This window comes from Dioscorea cayenensis, chromosome 11 (assembly GCF_009730915.1).
Source record: "Dioscorea cayenensis subsp. rotundata cultivar TDr96_F1 chromosome 11, TDr96_F1_v2_PseudoChromosome.rev07_lg8_w22 25.fasta, whole genome shotgun sequence".
NCBI lineage: Eukaryota > Viridiplantae > Streptophyta > Magnoliopsida > Dioscoreales > Dioscoreaceae > Dioscorea > Dioscorea cayenensis.
The window spans coordinates 19,678,942-19,691,562 of NC_052481.1; the positions used below are offsets into that span (position 1 = coordinate 19,678,942).

The 12,621-nt window shown below is 34.8% G+C and overlaps 1 protein-coding gene across 3 annotated transcripts; it reads right to left on the reverse strand.

Annotated features, from left to right (window-relative positions):
* Positions 1-11: 11 nt before the first annotated feature.
* LOC120272445 lies at positions 12-3,000 on the reverse strand. Of its 3 annotated transcripts, none has more exons than XM_039279270.1 (3): positions 1,581-3,000; positions 1,172-1,253; positions 12-800 (listed from the first exon to the last, which is right to left on the reverse strand). In XM_039279270.1, the coding sequence occupies exons 1-3, from the start codon at positions 1,773-1,775 to the stop codon at positions 688-690; spliced, it is 390 nt and encodes a 129-aa protein (XP_039135204.1). In that variant the 5' UTR covers positions 1,776-3,000; the 3' UTR covers positions 12-687. The 3 variants fall into 3 exon arrangements, with proteins under 3 accessions (XP_039135204.1, XP_039135205.1, XP_039135203.1); XM_039279271.1 differs by having other exon boundaries at positions 12-852; XM_039279269.1 differs by lacking the exon at positions 12-800 and having other exon boundaries at positions 871-1,253.
* Positions 3,001-12,621: the final 9,621 nt, after the last annotated feature.

Consider the following 12,621-nt stretch of genomic DNA (forward strand, 5'->3'; position numbering starts at 1 on the left):
AAAAAGAAAAGCAAAATTTTACTGACAGTTTGTTATTCAATTAGTGTCACCGTCATGTTCTAATTCTGCTATCCTGTAAAACAGGATTTATCACTAGCAAAAACAATTTTGATTCAATTAAAATTGCTGCTTTTCCAAAACAAAATGTTAAATCCAAATAATTTTTGCATTCAGAGGTTCCAATTTTATTACATTCAAGTGAAAAATCCTAACAGCCAGTTAAATAGAATCAATCTTCATTCTATTGTCTAAGGTACAGATTCTTGTCCATCTTTTCAACATGAAAGTGGCCATATGAAAAGTTTCAGTAAAAACATCAACCATTAATTATGTTTTCCTATTTGCTGGAGCAGCAGTATCAACCAATGGATAGTGAAGATTGGCCTTCAAGTGTTAAACAGTACTGTATTTCTGTAGTGTTCTTCTGGTACTTGCCTCAGGAAGTATATAAGCAATCGGGTTAAATCGGTTTAACATGTTGACCGAAGCTGCTGCCTTCGGGTTCTTTGATTGAGGTCTGATTAGAGCTTCTCTAACTTGAGGATTATTTTGTTAGATGTTTATGTATATGTATTCTTGTATGTATATATATATGTTAGATGTATATGTATTCTTGTATGTATATGGTATATATATATTTGTTCCTATATGTAAACACATAGATCATCAATGATACTTGTTCAAGGCTTAAGGACTTGTTCCACTCTCTCTCTCTCTCTCTTCTTTTAACATATTTGACTCAACAGAAAGCACATCCTCAAATGAACTCCTTGCCTGCTGCAGAAGCTTCATTTTCTCTTCTGCATCATGTGAAGGCAGATGAGAACAATGCAATGGCCCATCTAAATAAAGCTGCACATAATGCACAATATCTCAAGGAAAAATATAGTAATGATTATACTTGTCGAGAGAATTCACTTCTTGAAATCAAACCATGCCAATTATGCTAGATTTGATGAAAAAAGAATGACACAAGAATTTGGCTCAGGGTTTGTGCGTTTTCATTTCCAGGATTTCTATGAATTTGGAATTTTAACCAGTCAAGAATAAGCTTAAATGATGCACAATGTGTCTGATAAATTCAAATGAAGTTTCCTGTGAACATCACAATTGTCCTCATTTGGTTTGCACAAGAAACTTGGGAGATTAGAAAAATACAAACAAGTCATACCATCTGGTGCATAAGCATTGCTTCTGGAAACCATTGCATCAAATTTGGCAATCGCTTCCTTGTCAGCATCAAAGGCTGCTTCCTGAAAAAACAAGAAAACAGTATCCTTGTAATTTACAAAGAACACTAAAAACACAACCATCCATCCATCAGCAAAGCAGACAAGCTTAAAGATCGCTAATAAAAGATAACTCAGGTCAATCTATAGGCAACTTTTGCAGTATAAACCATTAAACCATGAAAGTTTGTGAGAAGTGGACCAGCCTTTCAGTTGTGCAAGCTAACATGGATCATTCTGCATGTTACAAAAATTCTACATCCTAGCAGCAGATAATTAAAAAATTATTTTTTCAGTCCATACATTCTCACTATGATAAGAAGTCTTTGAGATAATTTTATGTGTGCTTACTAGTCCAATGTCAGCGATCAACTGAGCATGTAAAGAAAGAGCAAGACCCAAATTATACAGAGCTCTGACATCATTTCCATCAATTGACAAGGCCGACCTATACTTCCTCCCGACTTCAATGAGAAGTTCTTCACACTCTTCAAGCACATCAATGACAACAGATGCAATATTCTCTCTACTCTGGGCAAGGAGCATCTAATTTCTTGAACCTCCACCTATGTCCATCGAAGTCATCACTTCCAGCCAACATAGTTCTAAACTCTCAACTATATTTCAGTTTGAGCTCTCCATGAAGAAGTGTCGTGTTCCCCAACAGATCTATACAAAATGGAATCCACTCTTTCATCATCAGCTTGACCCATGAAGCGCTGTCTTGCTTGTTTTACAAGGTCTGAAGCCTCCATTGCAAGTAGACTAAACTCTGGATTATTGCCTTCTTCTGTTTCACAAGCTTATAGGTGTTCAACTGGTATAGATTGGTTGCAGGGTTCAACAGCCTCTTCACTCAATCCATGATATGGCTTGCCCGATCTACCATGCACATGAGTCTCTTTGGATGACAACAATTCCTCAGAATCCGTACTATAGAAATCATAAGCACTCTCTGGTTTAGAGTATGATCGATGAAATCATGAATACTGCTATTCATTGTAAGTGACTCAGACCTTTGCCGAACATACTTGCTTAGACGAGAAGTTTGAATTCCTATTCAAATGATTCATCTCTTCAACAGTATGGAATCACTATCATTGTTATTTGAATTCTTTCAAGTCTTTTTCAATCTCCCACTGGCTCTCCAGATTCACCAACCATAGAACCACCAACCTCATTTTACTAGCAGTGTCTCCGTTGGCACTGTCATTGGCATTCATCGATTGCTTCACTGGATCCTCACTTTCTTGAAGAAAACCTCTGAGGAACTGGACGAATTGGGAACCGGTCTCCCCAATCTCCCCAAAATCACCCTTTTTTTTCATTAGACTTGCAATTTGATTTCCACCCAACTTCCAACATGCCCATAGAGTTCTCTAAATCCTTCTTTGAATTCACAATTAACGATCTCACATGATCCACAGCCTCCAAACAACCTTCCATCTTCCCTGTTTCCACCCCAGCTCTCAAATCAGCCATCTAACTATCCAAATCGCTGAAAAACGACCCCAAATCCCTAATCCTGTCTTCCCGAACCTTAATCACATCCAAAATCCTACAAATCCATCGAATTGAACCACCCTGAGCCACTCCAGCCGAAAACCCAGCAAGAAAAACGAGAACCGAGATTGGGAAGAGAACCAACAGAGACAACCTCTGCCTGGAAACCACCAGAGCAAAAGCTGTGTTATGTGAAGAATTAAAATAGATTATTTTCGGGTGAATGGGTTTTGTTTGTGGAGAATTACAGGAAGAATGATTCGCTGGAAGTTTCATGAGGTTCTGCAAGTGTTACTGCTCTGTGAAGAGGAAAGGTATTTGAAGCTGTTGAAGGGCTCAGTGGAGGGAGTTAGTTGGCTTTCAAATGTTAGTTGAAGGGTAAACGGTTGTCCATCCGATGAGTGCCAAGTGTTTAAGTTGGGCTTTCATCTTTTGACACGTGGATCGGTTATTAAGTGTATCGTGATTGGCTGGAGGGATCTTACAATCTAGACCGTTGGATATAGTGTTAAGTCATGGTCCCATTGTTGGGATTAAATCTTAGCCTTTCATTTCTGTTATATTAGCCTGGTAACAGAACAATGTGGATGCATGTAATTTTTGATTGAGATTTGAGAGTGAATTGAAGTTTCTCTTCTTGATTTCTTGGAGAGTTTATTCCATTTTTTCCTACAATTTCCATACCGTGTTCTCTTCGTTACAAGCGGGCCCAATGAAAAAGATTGAAGTGTGCTTCTGATTGAAACTATGAAATCTCGCATAGGATCGAACTGATCATCTTTCTCTTTCGGAAGTTCAAGGTCATCCTAGTCGCCATAATCTCAAGGAGTTGAGGATAAGGAGCAGAGGAAAGTGAAGAGCTTGCGTTCTTTGGATCTATTTGGAAAAGGAGCTGGGTAAGCCATCAAGAGAACATCAAGAGAGGGGCATCGTCCATTGGCAAAGGGAGACGATGATTCGAGTTTAGTGATTGATGAATAATTCTTTATTTTTTTGTTGTGAAAAATCAATAATTCTACTGGTAAATTAAAAATTATTTATTTATTTATTTATTTTATGATAGGCGATCAGCTGCTTAATTTAAGAGACGTCAGGATTAATCATTTCAGCCCAATTAAAAATACAGGGATTGAGGATCCGTTGTAATAATTATTTGCACCAAATTTTTTTTTGTTAAAAAGGTGGATAAACCATTTTAATTAAAAAAAAGAGAGAACATACAAACTGCGAATTACAACACAATAACCACTAGCTGTAGTTGAAAATACAAAAACAAGAACAAACCAAAAAGGAACACTAAACCAAAACACAGGCCACCGGCCCCTAACAAGGCAACAACACAAGGAGAAGCTAGCCCGTGAATCAAGATGTCGCCTCCTCGGCAATCATGTCCTCACCAAGCGAGAAGACCTCTGACCAACGAACTCCAAACTACGTCTGATGGTACCAATGTGCTCTTCCAACTTTCCTCTGGACTCTTCTGTCAATGCTTCCTCTGATCCTTCCAAAGAAGAAGGTGGCACCAAAATTTTTAAATTCAAAGATGTTTTAAATATCTTATATTTATTTTTTACAATTAGCTTTACCGTTGGACTATAAATCTTTGGGTGTTTTATAACTGTTTTCAGTTATTTATTTTATCAAAGTTTTATTAATATTACTATTAATGAAAAATTTAAGGAAAATATAAGGAGCAATGAGGTTTAACTCACGAGTTGTTTTTGCCTTTATAAATAACTTTTCAAGTTGTTTCAAGATATATATATATATATATATATAGTGGCGGAACTAGGGCTAAAACTAAGGGGTGCTAACTTTAATTTTAAAAAAATTATATTACTTCAAACTTAAAATTATAATAATTTATATTTCAAAAAATGTACCACGATTATATCACTATGAAATAAGAGTTGAATTATTTGGTCAAATCCAATCTAGCTTCAATTTAAATATGAAATTTTTTATATTAATTCAAACTAAATAATAATAATTAATATTTCAAAAAATATAAAATATATATATAGCTAACAACTATCACCACTAAAGTAAAAAGTTGAATCATTCGACCAAATACAATTTAGTTTTAACTAGTTCAATAGTAAGACTAGTAAGATTATGGCATTAAAAAAAAAATCAAAACTTATTATAAAGTTGTTTTTTAAAATTTGAAGATTTTATATAGAAAAATCATTAGAGTAAATTTTCAATAGGGTGAAGTTGCTGTTACGATAGAATCTAAAAAATAAATCCACATGATTTCCAAGATTATATTAAATATAAACATATAAATACATTCATATTAATTAGAAATATAAATAATATAAATATATATATGTGATATATGTGCATATACATACACAGACATATCTATATATAAGATGGAGCCAAGGGGTGCTCAAGCACCCCCTTGAACACCCACCTTCCTTTCCGCCCCTGTATGTATCTATATCTATGTCTCTATGTATACTGTTAGTTCCGGCGATGTGGTTTGTAGTTTAGTGAACACTCACAACACTCAAAGAAAAACTCACACAAACCAAGCAAGAAGGAGACACACAAGATTGGTAACCCAGTTCATCGTCCTCTCGCCTACGTCTGGGGGCCAAGCCCGGAGAAAAACAATCCACTAAAAGAGGTGAAAATACATGAGTACAAAACACTTGTCACTCACTCACTCAACAATAATGAACACTACCCTCTCTAGATTGTCTGGTGCTCACACACTCTCCTCCAAGAGTTCCCCAAGAGTCACACCTACAATCTAGGAGCAAGGTAGCTTATATAGACGCCTCAACGTCCCAAATATAGCACATACCTCTTTTAGAATCTCCGCGGCTACTAATTTAAAAACCTGCCGAAATTAGCTGTTGCAACTCCTGTTGTAACATAAGTTGCAACATGGCCCTGACTGCTGACTTGACTGAGTTCTGGTTACGTTGCGGATGACCTCAAGACCCATCAACCTCCCGGTCATGCTTAGTCCGAGTCGATGCAGCCAAATCTCCCGATCCCGACTGCCGGCAACTAGCCTACCTCCTCAGTTCCTCATCACGCAGTCCCCTCGCAAGGGGCGCACGTCCTTGTGCGTCTTCACGAAACTTGCCAAACTTAGTCTTCAATTCACCTAAATTTGGTCTTCAAAGATTCTCCAAACTTGATCTTCAATTCACCCAAGTTTGGTCCTCAAATCTTGCCGTTAATAGACTTCAATGATTCTCATCAAGGATTCTTCAAATCATATCTTCATTCACACCATGAATAGATCTTTCTTTAATTAAGCTCCACCATATTTAGTCTTCAATCAAATCACCTAAATATGGTCTTGATATGATCTTGTCTTCAAGTTGTAATGCATTGCCAAAAATAACTCCACCAAGATCTTTAAGATAGCTTCACCATGATCTTCAGGATATCTGGCTCCATGTTAGAGGCTTACTAAAAATAGCTCCACCAAGATCTTCAAGATGTTTGTCTTGCACTCCAAGTCTCCTTGCCATGTCACCATGCTTGCCACATCATCAATTATGCTTTGTCACCTTATTTGCCACGTCACTTGGTCTAGGTGTCAAATCATGCCAATAAATAGTGCGGTTGCACTAACATATACATTTGTGATATGACTGTATATTTTAAGAAGTGGGCAAAGCAAGCATTTTTTTTTTCGACGAAGTCGACAAGTGATAAAGCAAATGACAAATGGGTATGGAAATGCATAAATTATAATGGTTTGACTGACTTTCTGGAGATAAACCCCCCTCCGTTATGTAACTTTAGAGGGCAAACCGAAAGGTATTCCTCACACATACTTTTACAGGGGCTTAAAATATGAATTGTAATATGAGATATTTGAACTCGAGACCTCTTAATCACAAATACTAGTTACTCAATTTGAACTTTCTTAATATAAGCATAGATAATTACTACTCCCTCCGTTCCTAAATACATGTCGTTTAAGGATGTTGCACAAAAATTAAGCATAGCATTAAATTATCTAAATTTTAACATAAAATACAACCAAATTACTAAACTATCCCTCTCTTGAAACCATGCATTTTTCTTAGGACTATAATATTACTCTCTTCATTTATACAACATAGAAAATTGAAGATAAGTAAAATTGAAAAAAATAAATAAATATTATTTTGATATTGTAAAACGACAACTATTTTGAAATAATTTTTTTTTTCTTAAAATGATATGTATTTAGAAACAGAAGGAATATTATACTAGCCTATGGTTCCTGTAAAGCAAGCATCTAAACAAGCAAATGAGTTCCCAAAAATAATAATAATAAATCCGTACGAGGGTGGAGAAAAAGGACTCTTTCAAAGGAGTACAAAAATAGCTGGTGTAAAAACCTATGGCAGAAAATAGCTGGTGTAAAAACTATGGCAGAATCCACAAAAAAACAGCTCCCGGAGGAGATAGCAATCATGATAGTAAGTGGTGAAGTCACTAAGATAGCCGGTCACTTGGCCTTTATTGATTCATCTATTATAAAATTTTTTAATTAAATTCCTCTATTGTTTTAATTAGATAAATCAAATTCCTCAACTAATTAAATGACCATCAGCTTCCCCATCTATGATTTAAAATAATAACCGAAAATTATCAAAGTGTTATTCAAAATTTTATAAAATAAAAAACATTTAAATATTATTAAATTTTTAGAAGAAAATTAAAATATTATTAAAATATTAGTAAAATTCCAGAATATTTAAAAATTTTATTAAAATAATATAACAAACTCCAAATTAAATAAAAATATGAAAATATTATTAAAATTCCGAAACAAATAAAATAATTTTAAACACTATTAAAAAGTTTGTAAAAAACATTGCCAAAATATTATTAAAAATTCCTGAAAAAAAAGTTGTCATGCCATGTTCTCTGGTTCGATTTATCACAATAGATTACTATGAGCTTAATAATATAAATAAAATATTATATAAATATTAAAGCTAATTGAAATAAATACATTAGAATATAATTTTTTTGGGGTACATAACATAAAAGAAGGGCACGGGCTAGTTAATAGGGCCATGGTTAGCCCCCTGGCTTGACCAACCGTGCTAGTTTGCAGGGCTGGGGCAAAACCTGCCAATTCATGAGCCGACCAGTTGGATTTTATAAACATTTAAATATAATTTTAAATATAATTTAAAATATAATGAAAAATATCAAAAAATATCAAAAAATATCAAAATATTAGGCTTCCATAACTTTCCTGAATTGTGAAATGTCGGTCTTTGCCCTAACTATCATCATTATCATCGTCTATTTTCACTGATGTGGCATCCACTAACAGCTAGTTGGCCACGTTTAATATAAAAAACCAATAAATGATTTAAAATATTGGTAAAAGTTTCATAATAAAGAGACTAAAAGGATCAGCTAGAGGAGCTTATGAGCAGAGCTTATGCTCATAAGGGTGGTCGCAGGGGCATACAAAGAAGCTTACGGTCTATCGTTTATAGTCGTAAGATGGATCGTAACATAAGACAAAAGACCTTACATAAGGGACTTACAGCTATAAGTGATCTCGTAAGACTCGAGACCCACCATCTCCAGCTCCTTACCGAAATGTCCTTAAACCGTAATCAGCCTATAAGTGGCACAATATAAATATTCTTGACGAGGGTTTCTAGGCCTTCTTTTGTTCTATTTGGAGGTAAGGCTAAGGTGAAGAAAAGTGGATGAATCTCTAAGGCTTTGGAGGCGATTCTAGAGGAAGATTCAACTCATCAATCTTGGAGAAGGATTGTAGCCGTCAAGACTAGCTTGACGGCATCCGTGGAAGGTCCTTGGACGTTCTCCGGTAATCATCTTCCAGCATGATTGAGAAGATGATTTTTATGTCTACTTTTATTCTCTTCCTATCTTATTGTTTGGATGTTTGCCCTCCATTAATGAAGGGCTAGTTTTGTAGATGTTTGGGAATAGTTGAACTTTACGGTTTCATTCTATTTGACATTGGTTGTGGATTTTGTTGATTTATTTGTTTGTTAATTGCAATTCATGTTATTTGAATCTAATTGCGTGTTTTGTATGGTTTGATTGCTATTGAGGCGAAAGACCTAGTTCTCATGTTGATGTGCTTTGGGACGAGTAGAAATACCCCTCTACCAATTACTTCGTAAGAAGGGTTGTCTACTTATTGAAATTTTTTTGTTAATTCACATTGAGATTTCATAGAGTGCAATGTGAGTGTGGGGTGTCTGTATCAACACTGTACATAATCAGTTACTAATTGTCCTTGCAAGAGGGATTTAGTATATTTTAGTATTTCTCTTGGTTTGAATAGGATGCATGCTTATACAACGTTTGTCCCGAACTTAACAAACCCTAGAGGGACACTATGCCTGGGCATCCCTTCTCCCTTTGATTTCTCGACTTCTTTTATTTCTTTTCTCTTGCTAAATATTATTCATGCACATCACTACTCTCGTTTAGGGTAGCTTTTGGGATTAGAATTACTACTAGTATTCTTAATCCTCCATGTGGATCGACACCCTCCCTTTATACACCCTATTAATACTTGATCTGTGCGTACGCTTACGTCCCTATCAGCTACTCTCATGGTAGACCACCTTGAGGCATCTTGCTTCACTAATGATGTTATCAAGTTTCTAATGTATCATTGGGTATAAAGAAGTCTCTCATTGGCTGCATCCATCATGGTGATTGCAAATCATTGTCATTATCTTGAACCTAGCACAAATGTTAAGGGTAGGGTTAGTACATGTCCATGCCATGAATACGAAAGATGGAGCGTCACCAGGTTTTACAGGTCAACCAAATAGCCATAAGAAACTTACTTAATCATATTGACCATTTTTGACACATGGAGCATTCACGCTTCCTTAACGTAAGCATTGAATGATTCCACAACATTGGATTACATCTATCACGCCCCGAACTCGGCTCGCCAGACCAGTGTGCCAACAAACTGTCGCACAACTACAAGGCCTAGACCCAATAGGTGTACGTGTAAGGCCTCAAAACCTGATTCTCAAAGCGGTGAGTTATTAAACTCCTGATAAAAAAAAAAAATTTAAACAACAGATTATAAGCTTAGCAGGCCAGTATGTACCCACTAAACATATCAGGATCATAAAAGTTTCAAAATTTCAAAAGTCAAACAAAATATAATAAAATACAAGTTTATCAGAATCAAATTCAGAAATCAAGTTTTTTTCAATAAAACATAACCGATAAAAAAGTCAAGCATATATGTCCCACAAATAACTATTGCTAAAACAAAATGTCAGAGGTCATATGTTTACCCTTGGTGACCCGAGCCAGAATTATCAGAGGTCGCTATTCTTCACCGATGGAAAGCGGTGGGAAACTATAGTTTCTATTTCACAGGTACATATCGACACGGTCAATTTAACCCCCAATGACAGGGTTATTGTAAAGTTAGTTGGGGACTACAAGTTGCTATGTCAAAATATGTTATGTTCAAACCTTTATCAAAATAGAATACAAAAATTCAATGATCCCGTTTTCAGATAGAAAATAATCCCAATTCATTTTCAAATCTAAATACTTACATATGAATTGCAAATAATAAATAAATAAGTAATTCAAAATATAAATCAAAATAATCAATATTTTTCTCAAAAATTTCAAAAGTTTATAAAACTCGAATTTTCGAGTATATACATATAGTAGAATTTATATGTGGGATACTTATCTGATTAACGGTCAGATTTTGAATTATTTCACCAATCGAATTTTCTTAGAAAGTCCTATATTTGGGATAACCCATCATAATTATAAGTAAAACAAATTCTAAAATTCACACAAATGCAAAAACATATTCAAGACACTAACAAAACTACCAAGGTCGAGACTAATAACCAATTCCCCTATGAACCTTATGATTGAAATCAACATACCTTTGCAAATTCTAACCCAAATCAGAAATTTCAAACTTCTGAGAAAACTAGACATCTTCATCTATAACATATCCAAACCTCACAATGATTTGAGACCTATAGAATTTAAGCCATCACTTTTAAAAATCATAATTATGCAAACCAACAATTTCAGACATGCCTCTTCTAATAAAAATATCTCACAACATATAACTTTAAATAAGATAAAACTTTAAGAGCATATAATTAACTTAAAATGGAACAACTTACTTATTAATCATGAGTTCTGATTCAATACCTAAGATCATCAAATTCTCAAAGAAATCTTCATGCTTTCTGCAGAAATGTCATTGAGCACACCTATAGAAATCTGATCATATCTCACAATTTATAGCGGTAAAAATTTTAAAATTTGGCAGAGGCAAAGATAAAATCATCTTCTACAACTTTTTTATATAAGTTTAAACCTAAAACAGAACTTACAATTATGAAATTAATCAAAAACTGTTCTAGGGCTGCACAGAAATCCTGTCCGCGTCACCTGCGTCTAAAACTTATAATTTACAGAATACTTATGTAAAAATTCTGAAATTTTGCATATATTTATCCAACGTCGAACTCTACAAGTTTATTTTTCTACTCTCCTCCAAATTCACCCTCTAAGACCTCTAAAATCGAAGAGGAATTTATGCTATACTAACAGGAATATTTGAATCTTATCCTCAAATTAAATCAAATCAACATCCTCACCAAACCCTAACCCTAACTGGTATCATGTCACAAAAATCATAAGAAAGAGCATAAAAAATAAAAATAAAAATAAATCAGAATCTTGCTTCAACAATAACAGTGAAACAAAATCCTGATGATGACACCCTTCTACTGTCCTGGTCTCCGACACCACCTGCAAATAGGGAGAGAAAGGAATGATTCTAGTCTCTCTTTTTTTCCCTAAACGGCTATCTAAAACCAAAGGAGGTGAAGAGGCGATTAGGGTTTCAAAACTAAAAACAAAATCAACAGCTAGGATTAAAAGTAAAATCAACGTCTAGGATTTAATTAAGGGGTGTGGCTTACAACATCTCACCCCACCGGTTGCTGTAGAACAGAAAATTGTATTGGTGTTACTAGTTAGACTTCTCTACAAGCCACTCATAAGTAGGCTTTGAGTTATATAGCATAGTTCAGGCATACCAGCGTCATATTCTGATTGTGTGAGTACAAACATTATTCTTTTCAACACCCACAAACAAGTTTTTTTTTGAGAATTTGGATGTGCTTTGTAGGTCTTTGTGGAAAGTTAGCCTCCAAGTATTGGAGATTATATACATGAGGGAATCAGAGTGAATATTCGAGATGGTGTTGATGAGGCCTTTCAACAGTTTGATATGAGCGTGATGGTTATTTCATAACTAACATTGTCACTGTTTTAGCACGACCATCATCGTCTCCATAAACCATGTCCAACTATTGTTTTTCTCATTGTTGACTATGGAGAATGTGACATGGAAGAGCCCATCATTCTTGTCCTTCATAATTGTGGCTATAAGTGCTCTACTGTACTTACCAAGCAAGTACGTCCATCAACAAACAACATAGGTTGGTAATCGTGCTTGCAATCATATAATGATGCGCCAAACATGAAGAATGCTTTCTTGAAATGACCATTGCCGCTCTTAACCTATATGATGCTACTGTTAGGATTATGCCCTTGAATGCCGACGAGGATACTTGTATTAGGGCATTTCATTTGTATTATACATTCTTATTCTTATTAAATAGGCATTTATTTTGATGTTCATATAAATCTTGTGATGGCATTATAATTAGTTTTGAATATCATAGTCCATGTGTATTAAGTTAAATCTTCTACTCTTTGTGGGTGATAAGTGCTTTAGTAGACATATTTTTATATATGTTTTACATGCATTAAGCATCATTTTTACCATGGTTTATGTCTCATATTGTGTATTTGGTGTTCTTTTATGCATATAGGTTGCGAATGC